General features: G+C 45.3%; 1 protein-coding gene across 2 annotated transcripts in view; it reads right to left on the minus strand.

The window, feature by feature from the left end:
* The window catches only part of PIAS4 (protein inhibitor of activated STAT 4), a 124547-nt gene extending 115252 nt beyond the window's left edge, over positions 1-9295 (minus strand). The window contains exon 1 of one of the 2 annotated variants that reach the window (XM_075864211.1): positions 9159-9295. In XM_075864211.1, coding sequence (XP_075720326.1) covers positions 9159-9209 — 51 coding nt within the window. In that variant the 5' untranslated portion in view covers positions 9210-9295. The remainder of the gene's footprint in view (positions 1-9158) is intronic. The other variant, XM_075864204.1, reaches the window with a different exon arrangement.
* Positions 9296-25225: the final 15930 nt, after the last annotated feature.

Genomic DNA, 25225 nt, shown 5'->3' on the forward strand with positions numbered 1-25225 from the left:
TATGAGGGTTTATCTTTTTTGCGGGGCGAGTTGGAGTTTATATTTGTACCATTTTGGGGTACATGAGACTTTTGATCACTTTTTATTCAATTTTTTGTGGGACCAAAAAAAAAAAAAAAAAAAACTGCAATTCTAGCATTTTTATTTTTTACAACGTTCACCGTGCGGAGTAAATAATAGATCGTAATAGATCGTACTTTTTACGGACGCGGCGATACCAGTACATTTTTTCTCAGAGATAGATATAGATATATATATATATATATATATATATATATAAATTTTTTTTTTACTGTATTTAAAGAGGCTCTGTTACCAGATTATAAGTGCCCTATCTCCTACAATGTAGATAACAGTGGCTTTTATTTTGAAAAACGATCAATTTTGAGCAAGTTATGAACAATTTTCGATTTATGCTAATTCGTTTCTTAATAGACAACTGAGCGTTTTTTTTTTTACTTTTTACCAACAGGGCGTTGTAAAGAGAAGTGTAGGGCGCTGACCAATTAGCGTCATACACGTCTCATCAGCCTCACAGAAACTTTACCGAAGTATCGGGAGTGTGAACAGACATTGAATCCTGGCTGAAAGCGATGTCTATTCACTCTCAAGACACGGTTAAGTTAATGTGAGGGAATGTGACAGCATAGCGTGATCTCGCGAGATCACGCTGTCCTGCGATTACAGCTAAAAATGAATGGAGAGAAGTGTCTGACGCTGATTGGTCAGCGTCATACACTTCTTTACAGCACCCAATTGGTAAAAAGTAAAAAAAAGCCCAGTTGTCTATTAAGAAACTAATTAGCATAAATCTAAAATTGTTCATAACTTGCTCAAAATTGATCGTTTTTCAAAATAAAAGCCACAGTTATCTACATTACAGCGCCAATCAGATTATGTAGGAGATAGGGCACTTATAATCTGGTGACAGAGCCTCTAAATTTTTTTTTTTTTTACTTGTCCCTCTAGGGGACTTGAACCAGCGATCGCTTGCATGATATCTTGCAATAGTAGTGTATTTCAGTACACTGCCGCTCTCTTATGAAGCCCTGTGATTCATAGGAGTACAGAGATGGCAGATCTGGGGGCCTTCATCAGGCCCCCATGCCAACCAACCATTGAAACGTTACAGGGGGTTGCCCACGTTTCTAACCATTTAAATGCTGTAGTCACTATGGACCATGGCATTTAACAGGTTAAACAAGCGGTATCTCGCTCGTTACACTGAAGTGTCAGCTCAGCTGTAAGATACAGCCGACACGCTTGTTCTATGGAGCAGGCTCAGTTGCCGGGAAGGGGTTAAGAGTAGGAACACACTAGGTGTAAATACAGTGGATTATCCGCAACGGATTTCATTGTGGAAAATCCGCAGCTTAGTACTGCAAGAGAAGTAGGGTTGTCCCGATACCAGAATTTGGACTTCGATAACCGATACTTTGTGTAGTATTGCGATACTCTATACCAAAACGATACATTGCTAACAATAAAAACAAAAAAACACAACTACTTCGATTTTCTGATGTGAGGTGTGTGGTGTGATGAACTTTGAACCTCCATGTGCCTCACATGAATAGTAACTAACCCAGTCATGTTTCTCAGTCATAATGGCCAACATTAGGTTAATGTGTGAGGTACATGATGGGTTAATTACTATTAATTTGAGGTACGAAAATAATAAACTCTTCGTGCCTCTCTAATAAGTGAAAGAAAGCAGTTTTATATTATTTTTTTCCACTGGACACATCATAAATGACGCTATAACTTTGTTGTGCAGGTTACTATGGTCACGACGATAAAAGTGTATATTTTATGTACTTAGACTAATTTAAATTTTTTTTGTGTAAAAAGTGTGTATTTTTTAACTTTCTTTTTAAACTTTAATGTACTGACATATCTATATGCCAGTACATAAGCCTGCGTACTGATCGTACATAGGCAGTCGTTAGGGCATACTTGGGTATGTCCTAACAGGAAATACTTTCAGACAGCCCAAGAAATGCTTCAATGGACCGTGGGCTTTCTGCCCAGATATGGTATGTCCCTCAGTCACAAGGGGCATCCATCCCCCTTGAATGCTGCGGTCAGCTTTGATTGCGGCAGTCACGGGAATAGCGGCAGACATCAGAGGTTTCTCTGATCTCCGCCGTTAGGCGGGATTCACACGACCGGGTCGGGTCCGAGCCCGAGTGCCGGCCGGTAAAATCGGCCATTCTGCCCGGCCGGTTTGCATAAAGTTATGCATCCGTGCCGGGCCGGGCAGATCCGGACAGTGACATCAGCGGCAGCTCCTGAAGGGGAATCCCCATGTGTTCGGGGATTCCGCTTCAGGAGTTTCCCCTGATGTCACTGCCCAGATATGGACAGAGACATCAAGCGCTCTGTCCAGGAGCGGAATCCCCGAACACACGGGGATTCCGCTCCTTCAAGGAGCTAAAGTGCGGCTAGCACATAGCAGAGCGGGGAGATACCTCCCCGCTCTGCTATAGTGGCGTCGCTGCAGTAGTAGCAGCCGCAGCAGCAGCAGCTGCTGCTACTAGCAGCGCCATCGAAGGTGTCGCCGAGCCAGGGTGCTTTTAACAAGCAGGGGAAGGGAGCCAGCGCAGCGCTCCCTCCACCTGCTGTACACCCCGGCCCTGCAACACAGTGTGCAGCGATGCCATTCGTCAGAATGGCATCAACTCCTCCTCCTCACATGCACTCTGCGCTGTGAGGAGGAGGAGATAGAGCGCAAGCCACGGGAAACCCGGCCATCACTCGGAACACATTCCGGTGATGGCCGTGTAATACCCGGCCCCATAGACTTCTATGGGAGCCGGGCGGCCGGGTGTCCGGGCAAAGATAGAGCATGTCCTATTTTTTGACGGCCGGATTTTCCGGCCGTCAAAAAATCGGTCGTGTGAATAGCCCCATTAGGGGTCTATCATTCCTAATGCAGCCGGGTGCCGGCCGATTTATGAACGGCCGGCACCCGGACGGGAAACCCTGCCGTGTGAATGAGGCCTTAGAGTGGGGCTGCAGCTGTGTAATACACATGCTGCGGCCGCACAGCTTAGTATCGAAGTACTTGAATTAACTGTATTGAACCATTTCAGGGTGCACGGCATCTAAATAGTATTATTTTGATGCATCATGCAAACCTAAATAGCAGTGTGGATGAGATTTGAACGGCGGAAAATAACTGCAGAAAAAAAAACCTTTCAGAAATTGACCTGCGGTGCATTTTTATTTTTAGCCGCATAGGGCCAACTTATGCTGCGGTATCGCTGCTCTTCTTTTGCGGGTTTTCCCCATTAAATCAATAGGGAGGTTACGGGAACAAAGAGGCATGTGTTGTGACTTTTGTGGCGGAAACGCTGCGATTCTGCCACAAAAATCACGAATGAGCAAAAAAAAATTTGAAAATAAAAAAAGCTTATACTTACCCCACACTGTAAAAAAAAGGCGTTTTTGGTGCGGTTTTTCAGGCAGAATCCCCTGCAGCTTCCAGGACGTATACACGGTGTACTTTTACGCAGCATATCCATCCTGTGTGTTCGTGCCCCAAGGGTTCCCACACATGTAGCAGATTTTCCAACCGGATCTGCGGGCGGAAAATCCAAAGCAGAAGACTATTGCAGGCAAGTGGATGAGATTTAAAAGAAATCTTATCCCCATGCTGCTGAATATGTTCCGCATAGAAATCAGAACATGCTTCTCAATGTAGAAAGGGTGACAATTGCAGCAAATTCCACACAACACGTACGGAGTTTGCTGCAGAAACACTGCAAAAAAATAAAAATCCGCTGTTTGTGAGGTTACCCTTAGAAGTAGGACTTGGCGGATTTATCAAGGATTAGAAAGAGCATGCTGCGGTTTTAAAAATTAAACATGCTCCGATTTCTGTGCAATTTTTTTTTTAGCGCCATGTGGATGAGAATTTTTAAATCTTATCTATCTTGCCTAAACAGTCTTCAGCCCCATGCACACGACCGTAAAAACTCCCGTAATTACGGGCCCATAGACTTCTATTGGCCACGGGTACCTCCCCGTATGCTTACGGGAAGGTGCCCGTGCCATTGAAAAAGATAGAACAGGTCCTATTTCAGGCCGTAATTACGGCACGGGCAGCCCATAGAAGTCTATGGGGCTCCCGTAATTACGGGTGACTACGTGTGTGCACCCGTAATTACGGGAGCGTTGCTAGGAGACGACAGTAAATAGTCACTGTCCAGGGTGCTGAAAGAGTTAAACAATCGGCAGTAACTGTTTCAGCTGTAAAAAAAAATAAAAAAATAAAATAAAAAAAAGACATTCATACTTACCCAGAGCTCCCTGCTTCATCCTCCAGTCCGGCCACCTGGGATGACGTTACAGCCCATGTGACCGCTGCAGCCAATCACTGGCTGCAGCGGTCACATGGACTGCCGCGTCATCCAGGGAGGTCGGACTGGATGTCGAGAGGGACGTATCACCAAGACAACGGCAGGGTAAGTATGAATTTCTTTTACTTTTATTACGGAAAGGGCTGCCCCTTCTCTCTATCCTGCACTGATCGAGAGAAGGGCTGCCAATTAGTGCAGTGCAATTTTGCACCGGTCCCGTATTTACGGGCACGGGTCCGTAAATACTGGTGCAATACGCGTCGAATACGTGTGACCAAGGACGGGTATTTACGCCAGTATTTACGGGTGGACGAAAATACAGTCGTGTGCATGAGGCATTCCGCTGTAAAACAAAAAGGAAAGTCTGCTTCATGGACAGTTAGAAGCTTTGCTCCAGCATATGCAAAATGTGTTTCTTCAATTTTAAACGTTTTAACAACTGAACAGGAAAGTATAATACTAGAGTTATTTAAAGGGGTGCCCTCTCAGACAACCCCTTTCATATAGGAGCTGCTGTACCTCCCATTGCGCAACCGATTTCAGACCATGTAATCCATATAATAGAGTCTAGGGCCATGTTTCCCATGTAGTCCTCAAGGAACCACAAAAGATAATGTATTGAGGATTTCCATAAAGGGGTTGTCCCAGCAAAGAAAACGAACCTCTAAAAAATTGTTATGTACCAATTAAAACCTAAAAAAAAAAATTGTACCAATCCTTAGATATGAACTCTTTTTCCCTTATACATCACCCTATGCCGTTTTGTGTATCCACTGCTGCAAAGGTCCTTCCAGCTAGGGTTGCACGATGCATCGAAATAGATACTATTTCGATACAAAGCACACAAACAGTTCAATACCGTTAATTAATGTATTTCGATACTAAGTTTAGTATAGTAAACACATGAACGTAGTCTGAGCGGGGCAGCGGCTTTGTAATACAGCCATTGCCCCGCTCCTAACAAAAGTGGGCGCGCGGACAGCATGATGTAACGCGACCAGTGCTGAACTAATAAGCGCCGGCACTGAAGACAGAACATGGCGGACGCACTGCAAAACACCTCCATGTTCTTTGTCTTCAGTGCCTGCACCACCACTTATTAGTGCGGCGCCGGCCACATCACCTCATCCTAACCACGTGCACACACATGGTCAGGAGCAGGGCAATGGCTGGATTACACAGACGCAACCCGGCTCTAATCGCATAGATCAGAGAAGCCTCTCATCTCCGCCGCTATTCCCCTGCATATCAAAGCTGACCGCAGCATTCAAAGGGGAAATTGAGAAGGGGGGATGCCCATTGGATGGCATCACAGAATTCCTGTGACGCGATCGAGGGACATACCATATACGGGCAGACAGCCCAGGGTCCATTGAAGGACCCCAGGGCTGTCTGACCATATTTGCGGTTAGGGCACTTAGGTATGTCCTAACAACTTCCTGTGTACTATCCGTATATAGATATATGCCAGTACATTAAGATTTAAAGATAAAAAAACTAAAGAGTAAAATTAAATAAATGTTAAAAAGAAAACGAATTTTTTACAATCAACATTAAGTCTCAATACATAAAATAAACACATCGGTAGTCACGACCATAATAAATTTATAGCGTAGTTTTTGATGTTTACACTGTTATAAAAATAAAATAAACGGCTTTCCTTCACTTATTGTCAGGCATGAGATATTATGAATTTTGAACCTCCATGTGCCTCACATGAATGGTAATTAACCCCATCTTATACCTCACACATTAACCCAATGTTGTCCATTATGCCTGAGGAACATGATGGGGTTAATTACTATTCATGCGAGGCACATGGAGGTTCAAAATTCATCATCACACCACGCGCCTCACATCAGAAAATTGAAGAATTTTTTTTAATTACTATTGTTGGCAAAGTATCGTTTTGGTATCTAGTATCGGTAGTGAAGTCCAAAGTCTGGTATCGTGACAACCCTACTTCCAGCTATGCTGTAACTGGGGGACACGCATGTGCAGTCTGTTTCAGCGTGCGGCCGGATCTTGAGAGCACGTAGCAGCGGATAAATGTAATGCTGTCTCACGCCTCATTTGTGTGCTGTAGTGCAGTGATCCGACCACTGGGCCGTGGACCAATACCTGGCCACGGATCATTTGGTACCGGGCCGCGGTATCTGGTATCCGCCCCGGGTGGCCTCAAAGAATTTCAGGAGAAAAAACGCACAAAACTGTGGTGCAGTTTTTCGCCCGAAATGTCCGCTCCGGAAAGCGGCTAAGAAGGCCTCCTGGAATAAGGTTTCATCCCAGGAAACCACTGCAGCGGAAGTCACATGGGATGAAACGTCATCCCAGGAGGCCAGCCTTCTAACGTCATCCAGGCCGGCCTCCTGGGATGTTATATCATCCTATGTGACCACCTCTGGTCCCAGTTCCAACTGCATCCTTAGGATGCAGATACAGTTGAATTCAATGCTGGAGCAAGAGTGACGGCTCCTTGCCCCAGCATTCACTCTGCCGTGAGCGGCTCGGCGCAGGCAGGCGCAATGTTTTTATTAGGCACATATGGGGGCATTATACTTGTTATAGGGGGGGCAGCTACAGGGGGGCGTTACACCGTGAGAGGGCAGTTACGGGGGCGTTACACCGTGAGGGGGCAGCTGGGCATAGGGAGCAGGGGCCTGGTGGTGTTGGGGAGCCCAAGCTGAATTTTTGTACCAGGGCCCCTGAACCTTTAGCTATGCCCCTGCTGCTATTTGTTGTGGATTTTGCCTCCCATGGAATTCATTGCGTTTTTTCCGCTCAGTATTTACGCAGAGTGTGGATGAGACATTTTCTCTCATCCACTTTGCTGCGACTATATTATGGTGCGGATTTTCCACAGCATAATACAGGTATTATAATACAGGTATACGCCGTATTTATGCTATGTGTGAACTGACACCCTCTGATGTGATCCTGGCACGTTAGTGCTCTCCTTCTCTGCTCTGGCACTACACTGAAGTCTGACACACATCGTAATGTCACGTGTGTCATTCAGTGCAGCACCGAAGTCGGCGCCAAGAAGGCAGCTGCTGTCCACCCACCTCACCTCAGATCTTTGAAGCAGCCTTGTGAACCTGCAAAGGTGCCAAATACTAGCCCTAACTTCAGGGAGCAGCTAGCTTTTGCTGCTTTTACAGCTACCCAATCCCACCCCGCATCTCCTAACCACACCACGCTGAGATTGCAGTTTCTATTCACACGACAGGGTCCGGGTGACGGCCGCTAAAACCGTCTGTCTTGGTCCGTTTTTGATGGGCGTTTTGCATCCGTTCCGTTTCTGCCCCGTTTTGCACTGTCAGTTTTAAAAGCAGATGAATTCCATGTGTAGACTGCGACACCCCGCCCCCTCCCCGTGTAGATCGCACCATTGGGGCTCCCTCTAGGATGGAATCCCCGGGCGGAACGTCTGTAACTCCTAGGGGGAGGCCCAATGGCGCCATCTACTGGGGGGCATGGATGGCACTAACTTCTCCTGGAACGGAATCCCAGGCCAGAGCGTCGGCAACGCTCTGGCCAAGGATTTTGGACCAGAAGGGCCCCTGACCTCACGGTCTATATATGGACAGTGACGTCAGGGGCTCCTCTAGTAGAGGAATCCATGGCCAAAACGTCGGCAACGCTCTCGCCGGGGATTCTACTCCTGCTTCCCGGCAACACACTGGCCAGGCATTCCCACGCCAGGTGCTGCCGGAAGGTGGATGCGGCAGCACACAGGGTTGAGGTGGCGACCATTACATCAAATAGGATACGGTGTCCGGACCTCCCAGGGAGCCAGACACAAAAGTTTTTGGATCCAGCGCCACAATTTATGTCCCATGTGCCAGAACAGATCCGTTCTAGCATCAGTTTCCCTCCGACTTTTCTGCAACACACCGGAGGGAAACAGACATGTACAACATATATATGTGAACGTCCTCTAAGAGATACCACTTTGCTTGTAGCCAACTATTGCCTTTAGCGTCGGTGGGCATACATCATGTGCCCTAATAACTGCACGCCGAGAGAAGTGCAAGAATTTTGTCCACATGTGTGCAGACTGCTCCATTCTCTCGCATATGCCAGACATAAAAGGACTAGGATTCAGATTAGCTGAGGTGGTGCGCAGCTGCAAACCCTAAAATAAGTTACGGAGCACATATAAGGAGATAATGTTAGAACTGCAAAAAGTCATTTTTTAGTATAATAGTCGTATTCAAGTAGATTAAATTGCAGAAATAAAAAGGGACATTTATTCATTAATGCTGCCAGAACAACTTGGAATTCCCCACAACAATTACACATAAGGGTACCTATATTCCAGTGTTAGAAGCATGTAATCAGAATTGAGCGTAAAAAAAACAAAAAACTTTACTTTTAGGTCTTCCTAACGTAGTGTACTAGCACTTTCTGCAAACTATTGTATTCCACTTTAATATACTCTTCCCCTGCTCATTTACTTTCATTAATACCCTCTAGAACTTGTTACATAAGAAAATCCTGCTGAACATTTTTTTTTTTATTGAGACTTAATATGCTTCTAAAATTAATTCGTTAGAATGGACCAGCAACAAGGCTTCGAACGAAGAATGAAAATTCGCTTTATCATCACCTGACAGGAAATGTGAATGACGCGGTTACTGCACTGGCAGAGAGGCAATAATAATGGGCGCATAACGGGGAGAAGCGTGCGGAGAACTACCGCCTGTAAAACGGCATAGAAATCCTTAAAAATGTTTTTGAAAATTGAACACGCCGCCGCATTATGAAATAATAATGTCGTATCGTTTACGGTACCTCCCCCATCCTTCCCGGTCTCACCTTCGCTTCCACTAGCTCCGCCGCCATCTTGGACTCCAGCGACCTCCGCGCCGGCCGACGACGCCCCACGTGACACAATTCCGTTTTTGCAGACCAATCCCCATCCGCTCCACGCCGGGCCTGGCCAATAGCGCTATACGCCTGCGCACGAAGCTTCATGACTGTCTTTCCGCCAATCACACGAGGGCGGGGTTGTATATAGAGTCTTCCCACTATTGTACTGTACGTTAAAAATGCTGCGTTGTGACGCAGCGCTTTGTAAAGAGAAACGGCGGGTTCTGACGGCTTGAGGGGGTGGGCCTTAACGGTTAAAGCTTTGTGTTTTAAATGAAGTAATCTCTCATAGTTATGTCATTTAGGCCACCGCTTTATGCAGCAAGTGCTGGCTAACGTAATAGTCACACGTGCAGGTTATCATCAGGTTTTACAATGCAGTTGTTGAAGGCAAAACAGCAAGTGGATTCAAATAAGGGGAGAAATAGTATCCGTCCTTTTTCCTTCCATCCGCACCTGGTTTTAGCTTCAAAGACTGCATTTAAAAAAACTGATAAAAATCCTGCACGTGTGAATAAGTCCTAAGGCTACATTCAGACGAGCGTGTCCGATTTGCGCTCGTAAACAAAATCCTTTTTTTTTTCATTTCATGTCTGTGCCATCAGTGTGCTTTGCGTGTGTTTTTCACGTCCGTGCAAGCATTTTTTTATTTCTCTGCTTTTCTATGTATTTGATGCGTGAAACACGGACAGATGTCGTCCGTGTGCTGTCCGTGGTTTTCACGCACCCGTTGACTTCAATGGGTGACGAGGTGTGCAAAAAATACACTAATATAGGACATGCAGTGAGTCTAGCGCAACGGACACTCGCTGCCTGAAAACTCACGTATGTCTAAATGGCCCCATTGAAATGAATGGGTCAACACAAGGACGAGAAATACGTTCACACAGTCAGAATTTGTGAATCTGGATTTTTCCGGAGCATGTGAATGTGGTGTATAATATATGTATTTTATGGATGATGTGCTGTGGTTTTGCAATGCAGTTTTTGGATGTGTGATTCTTAACCCCTTCCCGCCGCAGCCATTTCTCAGATTTTCATTTTCGTTTTTTCCTCCCCACCTTCCAAAAGCCATAACTTTTTTATTTTTCCGTCGATATAGTACTATGAGGGCTTGATTTTTGCGGGACAAGTTGTAGTTTTTCGTAGCACCATTTATTCTGCCATATAATGTACTAGGAAACGAAAAAAAAATTATTTGTGGGGTAGAAAATGAAAAAAACATTGATTTGATTCCTCCATTGTTTTTTTGTGCGTCGTTTTTACGGAATTCCCTGTGTAATTAAAACCACATGTTAACTTTATTCTGTGGGTCAATACGATTACGGCGAAACCGAATATATATATATATATAGCTTTTTTCTGTATTTTACTACTTTTACAAGTAAAAACCTAAGTGTAAAAAAGAAAATTAATTTTGTGTCGCCAAATTCCAAGAGCCACAACTTTTTATTGTTCTGTCGATTAAGTGGTATGAGGGCTTATTTTTTGCGGGATAAGCTGTAGTTTCTAATGATACCATTTTGGGGTACATGCAACGTTTTGATCACTTTTTATTTCATTTTTTGTGGGAGATGAGGTGACCAAAAAATAGATTCTGGCGTTTACATTTATTTGTTATTTTTACGGCATACACTGTGCGGGTTAAATAATGATATATTGTAATAGTTCAAACTTTTACAGCTGCGGCGATACCAATTATGTTAATTTTTATTTTTTTTACTATGCCCTAGGGGGAAAATTGTAAAAGGGGGGTTTTTTGAACTTTTAATATTTTATTTTTACATAAAAAAAAACAACTTTATTTTTACTTTTACTTTTTTTTTTATTAGTCCCCCTAGGGGTCATCAACCAGCGATCGTTGTATTGCAGTATATCGTAATGTATTGCAGTATATCGTGATTCTGACAGGCTTCTATTAAGCCCCGGAGGCAGCGCTTAATAGTTGTACAAAGATGGCGGACCTGGGGGCCTTCCATGGTATCCATGGTATTTGCGTAATCACTGCTTTTGTGTTGCGGGTTTTTCCCATTGAATATAATAGGGAGGTAAACACCGCAACAAATAGCAGATGTTGCGTTTTTTGTGCCGGAAAAGCTGTGAGTCAAGCATAATCTCATTTTAAATGACCGTTTACAGCGTAATCTCGTGAGATTACGCTTGCCTTGCTGTAAATCTCACAGAAAAGTTAGCGAAGTGTCAGGATTCTGAATGGACATCACGTCCTGGCTGGAGGTAATGTATATTCATTGTCATGACACATGAGTAGCGTTATAGTGTGTGAGGCTGCACATAGCGATATAGCTATATCGCTGTCTGCAGTGTAAATGAATGGAGAGAAGTGTATGACGCTGATTGGTCACTGATTGGTCAGCGTCATACACTCCTCTGTACAACACCCATTTGGCCAAAAAGTAAAACACGCCCAGTTGTCCATTAAGAAACTCATTAGCATAAAGCGAATATAGGTCATAACTCCGTCAAAATGATTGTTTTTCTAAATAAAAAACACTGCTGTTATCTAAATTACAGCGCCGATCACATCATGTAGGAGATAGGACACTTATAATGTGGTGACAGAGCCTCTTTATCCAGCTCAGGACCGGGCTATTTTGAGCCTTCAGGACCGGACACCATTTAGCCATTTTTAGCACGCGTTAGTTAAATGGCTATAACTTTTTTATTTGTTGGGTTAGCGTTGTGATATTTGTGAGTTTTTTTTTCCATAGATAATGCAGGTTTCTTTTTTTTATCATTTTTATACACATCCTTTTTGCTATTTTAGAATTTTTAGGCTTAATGTTTGAAAATAATATTAAAAAAAATAAGCTTTTTTACTTTTCAGCTTTTTTTTTTTGGTAATAACATAGTTTTACCCTAAAATAGACCTTTTATTTGTGATCGTCATTGTCTACCATAAATTTTAATATATTACTTGTCTACATTAGGGTAATTGGGTCAGGTTCAGCGTTACGACAATGATTGGCGGGGCGGGGGAATGTTTTTTTTGGGGTGGGTATTTTTTATTTTGTTTTAAACATATTTTTATTGGATAACAAAGAAGAAATCATAAACATAATAAAAGTAGTCCTACAAGTAATCATACAAACATACAATGGCAGGAATACAAATTTTCCGAGATAATGAATATACCCTTAGGCCGGATTCACACGAGCGTGTGCGTTTTGCGCATGCAAAAAAAGCGGCGTTTTGCGTGCGCAAAAGGCACTTAACAGCTCCGTGTGTCATCACCATATGATGCACGGCTGCGTGCTTTTCGTGCAGCCGCCATCATTATGACACTCCGTTTGGATGTTTGTAAACAGAAAAGCACGTGGTGCTTTTCTGTTTACATTCATACTTTTCACTGCTGTTGTGCGAATCACGCGCGTCCCACGGAAGTGCTTCCGTGTGGTGCGCGTGATTTTCACGCACCCATTGACTTCAATGGGTGCGTGATGCGCGAAATACGCACAAAGAATGGACATGTCATGAGTTTTACGCAGCGGACTCACGCGTAAAAATCACGGACTGTCTGAACTAACATATAGACTAACATAGGTCCGTTCGAGGCGCGTGAAAATCATGCGGGTTGCACGGACGTATATCACGTTTGTCTGAATAAGCCCTTACAATGTCATAACGTTCAGATATGCAGTATCAGTTGTTTAACAAAGATGGGCAACCGACCCATAACCAACTGTGTCGCCATGTAGATATCGTTATTACTGAGTATTCCTGTTAACAACTTACAACAAACTTCTAACTAAACTGGAGCCCAGTGGAGCAGCATACACACCCAAGTCAGCTAGTAAATGACATTAAAAAAAATATAAATATTACGTTCGAGACACTTTCAGTGCTCCCAAAGTGCCCTTGAGGTCCTCTATCAAATACCAAGGCGAGCCTGTGAATGGGTCAATTATATTACGCAATTCCAAACTAGAAAAATGATTTGTAAGAAACAGCTTCCATTTTCCTAAGAACTTTTTTCCCTGTGTATCCTTGTGTTGTAAGATGCTGATTCTATCCAAGTAGAACAATTTCCTCATCACTTGAATAACTAAGCTTCGGTTCGGAATATCCGCTATTAACCAATTCTGGAGTATACACCGCTTCGTCACCATAAGTATGGCATGAGCTATGGGAGGAAGATGTGTCACCTCCACATCCTCCAGTTCTCCATCATGATGTACATGAAATTTTTTTCCATGGGTCCCAAAATTCCCTTAAATTTGCTCACTTGTTGCAATAGTGACGCTACCTCCCTCCAAAATGGTTGTATGTTTGAGCATGCCCAAAAGCCATGATACATACACTACCGTTCAAAAGTTTGGGGTCACCCAGACAATTTTGTGTTTTCCATGAAAACTCACACTTATATTTATCAAATGAGTTACAAAATGACTAGAAAATATAGTCAAGACATTGACAATGTTAGAAATAATGATTTTTATTTTAAATAATAATTTTCTCCATTTGCAGCAATTACAGCATTGCAGGCCTTTGGCATTCTAGCTGTTAATTTGCTGAGGTAATCGGGGGAAATTTCACCCCATGCTTCCAGAAGCCCCTCCCACAAGTTGGATTGGCTTGATGGGCACTTCTTGCGTACCATACGGTCAAGCTGCTCCCACAACAGCTCTAAGGGGTTGAGATCTGGTGACTGTGCTGGCCACTCCGTTACAGATAGAATACCAGCTGCCTGCTTCTTCCCTAAATATAAACCAGAGGAGATAAAGGAGCTAAACAGCCAGTGATAATAAAATATCTTTAATTAACACATAAATACACAAAATATTAAAATTACAAATGGACAAAAGGACTCTGTAGTTCCAGAACAACACAACAGGAGAAACTCCCAGAAATAATCCAGGGCAGAATAAACAGACAGACTAAGTCCAGAGTATGAGACACAATGTCTAATGATACAGGTGAATGGTTATATCCTATTGCAAGTGCAGCCTTCACATACAAAGGACAGGATAAAGAGTAGAGATTAATCACCTGAAAAAGCAGGTCCATAGACTGAAGAATCAGTCACCACCCGTTTTTTAAAAGAAAATTGTCTTACCCATAGTAAATGGACCGGGAGAATCAATCAAAAAGTGCTGTTTTTAACCCCAACGCGCGTTTCGCTGTCTGCTTCCTCAAGGGGTATGAAGTATCGAAGAATGGGACAGCAATATATATGGTAACCAACAGGTGTTCATCACTGGTTCAATTACCATCCTCCAATGAGCAGCGGCGCGCATTCCCCGCCGAAAACCGGAAGTGAGGCATGCCCCACTTCCAGCCCCTGGCGCCTTAGCGCACACCCGGAATCCCCGACGCGTACAGGGATCCCGAGCATGCGCAGTGCGCCAAAGGGGGCGGGAGCGAGACAAAGCCACACAGCGGGATCGTACAGGAGATGCGCGCACCTCATTGGAAGGTGGAAAAATGGGCGGAAAAAGCGATGCACTGTCAGAATACGTGAGTGGCAGTATGTAAAAGCGTATAGATCGAAATCATCGAAATGAAACGATAACTAAGTGGAAGAATGGGTAATAAGAGTGTGATACCGAGAGGGGTGAAATAAGAAATCGATAATATAAAGAATACATATAGTACTCTAATGATAATAATAACAATTAGATGTGATTATGTATAAAACCCTACACATTTATCGTGATTAAGACTGAGGACACTGGAAGACACAGTATATGTCCTCAGATTTAGGAGAGACACTAAGTCTCATATTAAAATAAGTGATAAGAAACCTGGAAAGCTAAACAGTTTTTCCCATCTCCCAAATGCCTGTTTAGGGGACATCTTTAATAGTAGCGGTCTTAAAGTCTTATACATTTGCGATATGGATCTTCTATGAGTGCCCAAGATCCACGAGTCAAACATGTTGGAAGGTATTTCACTAGTTATAACGACAAGTTTAGTTTTACAGGAAGATAGTATTTGATAATACTGTAAATACTGGTGATGTTCAAAGTTATACTTTGTCTGAATTTCCTGTAAGGACAACCACCTCCTCTCCTGTTCATGAAACATATCTCCCAAAGTCACTATCCCTCGCTCTCTCCAATTTGACAGTAGTTGACTGGATCTTACTGCTTCAAATTCTGGGTGTTTCTATAAAGGCATGTGTTTTGAGATTTGGTATGGAAGACTATAATGTTTTCGCAATATTTTCCAAGTAATGATGGTATCTCGTAACAGTGATGCCCTCTTAATAGCTGTCGAGAGAGATGCAAAGGCTGTGTGTACCAGTGCCATGAGATCCCATGGTTCCGCTAGCTGCCTTTCCAGGACAGTGTTAGAATGATACCCCGTGTCATGTTTCCAATCCAGTCGGTGTCTACTCAAACACGCCAGGTTGTACCCCCGAATGTTAGGAAAATGAATGCCTCCCTCTTCTTTTCGCAACATGAGTTTTGCAAGCTCTATTCTCTGTTTCCCTCCCCCCAAATAAATTTGGTAAAGGACGAATTGAGTGTATTAATATTAGTGTGCTTAATCAGTAAGGGGATGGTCTGTAATGGATAAAGCAGTTTCGCAAACCCCGACATTTTGACCAAACAACACCTTCCCAAAAGTGAAAGGGGTAAACTGTGCCGTCTCAGAAGATCACCTTGAATGTCATGAATCAGTGGAGGATAGTTCAGATCAAAGTAATTTAGGCACCCGACCTACCTTGATATCCAGGTAAGTTATATTGGACTGCGCAATCTCAACATCCAGTGTGTCCCGCAAGCACCTATGTTTGGAATCCTGCGGCTTTAAATCCAATAACTGACATTTTGAAGAGTTTACTTTATAGCCCGAGTAAGTCCCAAATTTGTGTAATGCCTGGAAAATAAACGGAACATCCTGCAAGGGATGTGCAAGAAATAAAAGTTTATGTCGTCCACAAATAACGTTTCCCTAACCTCCCTACCGATATGCCCCTGAACAAATTTGACGATGCCAGGTAACGCGCTAAAGGTTCTAATGCCAAGTTGAATAATAAAGGGGACAACGTGCATCCCTGCCTAGTACCTTTGTGTATGCGAAATGGTTGGGATAGGAAACCTGTGGTATATATTCTAGCTTTAGGGGCCTTTTAGATATGGTTTAGTAAGGTTCTAAAAGTCCCAGTTATCCCCATCTTATCCAGGACAGCATCCAACCATTTCCATCTGACATTGTCAAAAGCTTTCTCTGCATGTAATAAAAGTAGTGCTGGGTGCTCATTCGGTATTGGGCTATGCTGAACTCTGTCTAATACTGCTAGGACCGTCCTGATATTAGTGACTGCTAATCTCCTTTTAATAAAACCTAGCTGTTCGGGGGCTACGAGATGTGGCATTATTGTCGCCAACCTATACGCAATAATTTTAGAAAGTAGCTTAGCGTCTACATTAACCCCTTCCCGCTCCTGGACGTACTATTAGGTCATGGTAACTGTATAGTTCACGCTCCATGACTTAATAGTACATCACGGGAGGAACAGCCATTTCGGCCGTCTTCCCGTCACATACAGGAGCTGTGAAAGCTGCTGTCTCGTACAGCAGTTGCCGCAGCTCCTATAGCGGGGACCGATCGCTGTGTCCCCGCTGAATAACCCCTTAAGAGCCTCATTCAATAGCGATCGTGGCTTTTTAGGGGTTAAACCACCATCGACGGCCCGCTACATGATAGCGGGCAGCGATGGTTGCCATGGCAACCAGACGCGTAACAATGGTGTCCGGCTATGCCATCTACGGAAGCCTAGTGGGTCCTGACAAAGGCAGGACCCACTATGCTTGCTATCAGTGAGTAGCTGACAGCTCTAATACACTGCACTACGCATGTAGTGCATTGTGTTAGACTTGCGATCAGGGCCTCCTGCCCTCAATCCCCTAGTGGGACAAAGTAATAAAGTTAAAAAAAAGTTGTGTAAAAATAAGAAAATAAAAGTAATAAAAGTAAAAATCCCCCTTTTTCCCTTATCAGTCCTTTATTATTAATAAAAATAAACAAATAAACTATACATAATTGGTATCACCGCATCCATAACGGCCTGAACTACAAAATTATTTTGTTATTTATCCCGCGCGGTGAACGCCGTAAAATAAACCATAATAAACCATACCAGAATCGCAAATGTTTAGTCACTTCACCTCTCAAAAAATGGAATAAAAAGAGATAAAAAAGTTGCATGTACCTAAAAATGGTGCTGATCGAAACTACAGTTTGTTACGCAAAAAAACAAGTCCTCGCACGGCTTTCTTGATGGAAAAAAAACCCGTTATGGCTCTTAGAATAAGGCAACACAAAAAGTTAATGATTTTTTACAAAAAGTATTTTATTGTGCAAACGCCATAAGACATAAAAAAAACTATACACATATGGTATCGCCGTAATCGTATCGACCCGCAAAATACAGAGAATATGTCATTTAAAGCGCACGGTGAAAGCTGTAAAAAAATAGAATAGAAAACAATAGTAGAATTGCTGTTTTTTAGTCACCACGCCTCATAAAAATAGAATAAAAACTGATCGAAAAGTTGCATGCACCCCATGAACACTACAATGAATTCCTCAAGGGGTCTAGTTTCCAAAATCGGGTCACTTTTGGGGGGTTTCCACTGTTTTGGCACCACAAGACCTCTTCAAACCGGACATGGTGCCTAATAAAAAGGAGGCCTCATAATCCTCTAGGTGCTCCTTTGCTTCGGAGGCTGGTGCTACAGTCCATTACCACACTAGGGCCACATGTGGGATATTTCTCAAAACAGCAGAATCTGGGCAATAAATATTGAGTTGCGTTTCTCTGGGAAAAAATGGAATAAAAAGGGTTTTCTGACCAAAAAAATAAATATGTACATTTCACCCCTACTTTGCTCTAAATTCCTGTGAAACACCTAAAGGGTTATTAAACTTTCTAAATGCTGTTGTGAATACTTTGAGGGGTCTAGTTTCTAAAATGGGGTGTTTGATAGGGGTTTCTAATATACAGGCCCCTCAAAGCAACTTCAGAACTGAACTGGAACCTAAAAAAAAAAAAAGAGGCAATACTTTGCTTCTTACATTATACTGATAATGAGCAGTGCCCACCCCGAGATGACCCCAGTTTTGACCGTTTGTATAAGCTGAGACCCCTATTAGACCATTTCAGTGCCCGGTTTTCCCAAGCATACACCCCCGAGAATTGTATATCTATTGATGAGTTCTTGGTACATTTTAAAGGCACAGCTTGTGTGTCAACGCCCATAGGTAATCAGTCTGCACCTGCTTCTATGTCTGTGAGACTGACTCCATCTTCCACCACTCAGGATGGCAGGCTTAGGAGTGGGAGAGCCTATCACAGCATGGCCAGACGGAGCTAGCTCCCGCCCTCTGCCTATTTATTCGTGCCTTTCCTGTTCCTCCTTGCTTGTGATTCTTCTCTGTTGGTTTCCTGGCCCTGCTGCAGCTTCTTGAACTACTTGTCCCTGCTTCGTATTGACCCTGGCTTACTGACTACTCTTCTGCTCTGAGTTTGGTACCTCGTACACTCCTGGTTTGACTCGGCTTGTTCACTACTCTCCTGCTCTGCGTTTGGCACCTCGTACTCCCCTGGTTTGACTCGGCTCGTTTACTACTCTTGTTGCTCACGGTGTTTCCGTGGGCAACTGCCCCGTTTCCCTTTGTTCTGTGTTTCCTTGTCTGCTTGTCTGTCGTGCACTTACTGAGTGTAGGGACCGTCGCCCAGTTGTACCCCGTCGCCTAGGGCGGGTCGTTGCAAGTAGGCAGGGACTGAGTAGTGGGTAGATTAGGGCTCACTTGTCATTACAGGAGGCTTCAATTCCGCCAGTACCTGCCGAGTAAGAGGGCAAGGTATGGCGTGAAGATGTATAAGCTGTGCGAGAGTGCATCAGGGTATACCTACAAATTTAGGATATATGAAGGGAAGGACACCAGTATTCAGCCCCCAGAATGCCCCCCCCCCCCCTTAATGGGAGTTAATGCAAAAATTGTGTGGGATTTGGTGCACCCACCGCTGGACCAGGGTTACCACCCCTACCTGGATAATTTTTATACCAGCGTCCCACTCTTCAAGTGCCTCGCTTCCAGAAGTCTCGTGGCATGCGGCACTGCTAGAAGAAATCTGAGAGGCCTCCCTAAGACACTGCTTGGGCAAACACTCAGAAGGAGTGAGAGCAGGGCACATTCTAGCAGCAACATATTGTGTGTCAAGTACAAGGACAAGAGGATGTCCTTGTATTGACAACAATACATGGCTACACCCGTACCCATGTACCTGTACGAGGTACCAGTACAGAGACCCCCAAACCAGACTGCATCCTGGACTAGAATAGGTACATGGGAGGGGTGGACTTGTCAGATCAAGTCCTGAAGCCCTACAGCGCCATGCGGTGTTCTATAAGAAGCTGGCCGTGCACATCATACAGATGGCATTGTACAATGTGTACATGCTACGTCAATGTACAGGCCAGACGGGAACTTTCCTGGAATTAGGGACCAAGAAGGGGGGGGGGGGGACACGCATCGTACTAGGGCAACACTTTCACAGGAGAAGGGAGGACACAATTTATCAATGTGACACTTGTCCCGACAAGGGGTGTATGTCTCCGGTCAAAATTCGCACTACTGTAATAACGGGGGTGGGGAGACAGACAAGTGAGCCCTAATATACCCGCCACTCAGTCCCTGCCTACTTGCAACGACCCGCCCTAGGCGACGGGGTACAACTGGGCGACGGTCCCTATGCTCAATAAGTGCACGACAGACAAACAGACAAGGGTACACAGAGCTAGGGGGAGAAAGGGGCAGTTGCCCACGGCAACACCGTGAGCAACAAGAGAAGTGAACTAGCCGAGTCAAACCAGGAGAGTACGAGGTGCCAAACGCAGAGCAGAAGAGTAGTAAGCAAGCCGAGTCAAACCAGGAGTGTACGAGGTACCAAACGCAGAGCAGGAGAGTAGACAGCAAGCCGGGGTCAATATGAAGCAAGGACAAGAAGCTGCAGCAGGGCCAGGAAACCAAACGAGAAGAATTTACAAGCAAAGGAGGAACAGGAAAGGCAGGTATAAATAGACAGAGGGCGGGAGCTAGCTCCGTCTGGCCGTGCTGTGATAGGTTCTCCCACTCCTAAGCCTGCCACCATGAGTGGTGGAAGATGGAGTCAGTCTCACAGACATAGAAGCAGGTGCAGACTGATTATCTATGGGCGTTAACCCCGAAGCTGTGCCTGGCAGATCCTTTACAGTACCCCCCCCTTTTATGAGGGGCCACCGGACCCTTTCTAAGTGGACCTGGTTTACTGGGGAAACTAAGGTGAAACCTCTTGACCAATATCCCAGCGTGAACATCCCGAGCGGGTACCCAAGTCCTCTCCTCAGGCCCGTATCCTCTCCAATGGACCAGCTACTGGAGGGAGCCTTGGACCATCCTGCTGTCGACAATCTTGGCCACCTCGAATTCTTCCCCCTCAGGGGTGAGAACAGGGACCGGAGGTTTCCTCGAGGGAGCCAAGGACGGGGAGCAGTGTTTAAGGAGGGAGGCATGGAACACGTCGTGTACTCGAAAAGATGGGGGCAACTCCAGTCGGAAGGAGACAGGATTGAGGACTTCAATGACCTTGTACGGCCCTATAAACCGGGGAGCAAACTTCTTGGACGGGACCTTAAGGCGCAAATTTTTAGACGATAGCCACACCAGATCCCCGACCATAAACAAGGGGTTAGCAGAACGTTTTCTATCTGCCTGAGTTTTTTGTATGCTCTGGGACGCCTCTAGGTTCTTCTGAACCTGAGCCCAGACTGTGCACAGTTCTCGATGAACGACCTCTACCTCGGGATTGTTGGAACTACCAGGTGAAACGGAAGAGAACCGTGGATTAAACCCAAAATTACAGAAAAAGGGGGAGACCCCTGATGAGTTACTGACCTGGTTATTAAGGGAAAATTCGGCGAGGGGAATGAATGAGACCCAATCATATTGACAGTCAGAGAGAGATAAAACACCTTAAATATTGTTCTAGAGATTGATTAGTCCTCTCAGTTTGGCCATTAGTTTCAGGATGGAAGGCAGAGGAGAAGGACAGATCAATCTCCAACTTTTTACAGAAGGCTCTCCAAAACAATGAAACAAATTGTACCCCTCTATCAGAAACAATATTGACAGGGACCCCATGGAGACGCAGGATGTGTTTGACAAACAAGGTAGCTAACGTCTTAGCATTGGGTAGTTTCTTGAGGGGCACAAAATGGCACATCTTACTGAAGCGGTCTACTACAACCCACACCACCGACTTGCCTTGAGATGGAGGCAAATCTGTGATAAAATCCATCGAGATATGGGTCCAAGGTCTCTGGGGAATGGGCAAAGAACATAGTAAGCCCGCTGGTCGGGACCTGGGAGTCTTGGACCTAGCACAAACTTCACAAGCGGCAACGTAAGCCTTAACGTCTTTAGGCAACCCAGGCCACCAATAGTTTCTGGCAATGAGGTGCTTGGTACCCAGGATGCCTGGATGGCCAGATAGTGCAGAGTCATGATTTTCCCTAAGTACCCTTAGCCGGAATTGCAGGGGAACAAACAGCTTGTTCTCAGGAATGCTCCCGGGAGCTGAACCTTGATCAGCCGCAATTTCAGAGACTAAATCAGAATCAATAGCGGAAATGATTATACCTGGAGGCAAAATACAAGCAGGATCTTCCTCCGAAGGAGGGCTGGCCATGAAGCTACGTGACAGTGCATCAGCCTTAACATTTTTAGACCCAGTCCTATAGGTAACCACAAAGTTGAATCTGGTAAAAAATAACGCCCAACGAGCTTGTCTCGGGTTTAGCCTCCGGGCAGATTCTAGCAAAAACCAGATTCTTGTGGTCGGTAAGGACCGTTACCTGGTGTCTAGCCCCCTCCAGGAAGTGGCACCACTCTTCAAATGCCCATTTAATAGCTAAGAGTTCGCGGTTGCCAATATCATAGTTACCCTGGGACAAGACAGCCCCCACTCCCACCTCGGACGCGTCAACCTCCACGATAAATAGCTCCATTTGGTTGGGCTGAACCAGCACCGGGGCCGAGATAAAGCACTTCTTAAGGACCTCAAAAGCCTGGACAGCCTCAGGAGGCCAGTGGAGGAGATCAGCACCTTTGCGAGTGAGATCCGTAAGAGGCTTAGCGATGACCGAGAAGTTAGCAATAAACCTCCTGTAATAGTTAGCGAACCCCAGGAAGCACTGTAACGCCTTCAGGGAGGCAGGTTGGACCCATTCCGCCACAGCCTGGACCTTGGCAGGGTTCATGCGGAATTCATGAGGAGTGAGGATTTGGCCCAAAAATGGTATCTCCTGCATCCCAAACACACATTTTTCGGTCTTCACAAACAGTTTGTTTTCTCGAAGGACCTGGAGCACCTTCCTGACATGCTCAATGTGGGAGGACCAGTCCTTGGAAAACACAAGTATGTCATCAAGGTACACTACAAGAAATACCCCCAGGTAGTCTCTTAAAATCTCATTTATGAAATTCTGGAAGACCGCGGGAGCATTACACAACCCAAAGGGCATGACGAGGTATTCGAAATGACCTTAGGGCATGTTAAACGCAGTCTTCCACTCATCCCCCTCTTTGATGCGGATAAGGTTATACGCCCCCCGTAGATCAAGCTTAGAGAACCATTGGGCCCCCTGAACCTGATTAAAGAGATCAGGAATCAGAGGAACTGGATACTGGTTCCTTACAGTGACCTTATTCAAGCTTCAGTAGTCAATGCATGGCCTAAGATCTCCATCCTTCTTCCCTACGAAGAAGAAGCCAGCACCTACCGGAGAAGTAGAGGGGCGAATGTAACCCTTGGCCAGGCATTCCTGGATATACTCTCTCATGGCTTCACGTTCGGGACAAGAGAGATTAAATATCCTACCCTTAGGGAGCTTAGCTCCTGGTACCAAATTGATTGCGCAATCATATTCTCTATGAGGAGGTAACACTTCGGAGGCCTCCTTAGAGAAAACATCGGCGAAGTCCTGAACAAACTCAGGTAGCGTGTTCACCACCTCAGGGGGAGAAATAGAATTAACAGAAAAACATGACGTCAAGCATTCATTACCCCACTTGGTAAGGTCCCCAGAATTCCAGTCAAACGTGGGATTATGCAACTGCAACCAGGGAAGGCCTAAAACCAAATCGGACGATAATCCCTGCATTAACAGTACAGAGCACTGCTCCAAATGCATGGAGCCAACAAGGAGTTCAAAAACAGGGGTATGCTGTGTAAAATAACCATTAGCAAGAGGAGTGGAGTCGAAACCCACTACTGGGACAGGTTTAGGCAAATCAATCAAAGGCATAGCTAGAGACATAGCAAATTCCACAGACATGATATTAGCAGAAGACCCTGAATCCACGAAGGCACTGCCGGTAGCAGACCTACCACCAAAAGAGACCTGAAAGGGAAGCAAGATTTTATTACGTTTCATATTTACGGGAAATACCTGTGCGCCCAAGTGACCTCCCCGATGATCACTTAGGCGCGGAAGTTCTCCGGCTGCATTCTTACGCTTAGGACAGTTGTTCACTTGATGCTTGTCATCCCCACAGTAGAAGCAGAGACCATTCTTCCTGCGGAAATCTCTACGTTGTTGGGGGGACACGGAGGCCCCGAGTTGCATAGGTACCTCCGAGTCTTCCGGGGAGGAACAAAGCAACGGAACCTCGGGAGGCATCATGGGGGAGTCAGAGGAGAAAACTTCAAGACATTCAAGTCGTCGTTCCCTGAGACGTCAGTCAAGTCGTACCGCTAAAGCCATAACCTGGTCTAGGGAGTCAGAAGAGGGATAACTAACTATCAGATCTTTCAGGGCGTTCAACAGACCCAACCTAAACTGGCACCTTAAGGCAGGGTCATTCCACCGAGAAGCTACGCACCACTTCCTAAAGTCAGAGCAATACTCCTCAACAGGTCTCTTACACTGACGTAAGGTCACCAGCTGACTCTCGGCAAAAGCAGTCTTGTCAGTCTCGTCATAGATGAGTCCGAGAGCAGAAAAGAAAAGATCAACGGAGGAAAGTTCAGGGGCGTCAGGAGCCAAGGAGAAGGCCCATTCTTGGGGCCCTTCCTGGAGCCGGGACATAATTATACCCACCCGCTGGCTCTCAGAACCTGAGGAGTGGGGCTTTAAACGAAAATAGAGCCTACAACTCTTTCCTGAAAGGAGAGAAAAGTCTTCCGCTCCCCTGAGAACCGGTCGGGCAACTTGAGGTGGGGTTCAAGAGGTGAGGGGGACTACCATGGTAGCATCAGGCTGGTTGACCCTCTGAGCCAGGGCCTGGACCTGTAGGGAGAGACCCTGCATTTTCTGAGCCAGGGCCTCAAGGGGTCCATAGTGGTGTCAGGGACCAGGGTAGACTAGGTATGGGCTTGTGATTATGTAATGACGGGGGTGGGGAGACAGACAAGTGAGCCCTAATCTACCCGCCACTCAGTCCCTGCATACTTGCAACGACCCGCCCTTGGCGACGGAGTACAACTGGGCGACGGTCCCTACGCTCAATAAGTGCACGACAGACAAACAGACAAGGGTACACAGAGCTAGGGGGAGAAAGGGGCAGTTGCCCACGGCAACACCGAGAGCAACAAGAGAAGTGAACAAGCCGAGTCAAACCAGGAGAGTACGAGGTGCCAAACGCAGAGCAGAAGAGTAGTAAGCAAGCCGAGTCAAACCAGGAGTGTACGAGGTACCAAACGCAAAGCAGGAGAGTAGTCAGCAAGCCGGGGTCAATATGAAGCAAGGATAATAGTACAAGAAGCTGCAGCAGTGCCAGGAAACCAAACGAGAAGAATCACAAGCAAAGGAGGAACAGGAAAGGCAGGTATAAATAGACAGAGGGCGGGAGCTAGCTCCGTCTGGCCAGGCTGTGATAGGTTCTCCCACTCCTAAGCCTGCCACCCTGAGTGGTGGAAGATGGAGTCAGTCTCACAGACATAGAAGCAGGTGCAGACTGATTATCTATGGGCGTTA

The sequence above is a fragment of the Rhinoderma darwinii genome, chromosome 1 (genome assembly GCF_050947455.1).
Source record: "Rhinoderma darwinii isolate aRhiDar2 chromosome 1, aRhiDar2.hap1, whole genome shotgun sequence".
Classification (NCBI taxonomy): Eukaryota; Metazoa; Chordata; class Amphibia; order Anura; family Rhinodermatidae; genus Rhinoderma; species Rhinoderma darwinii.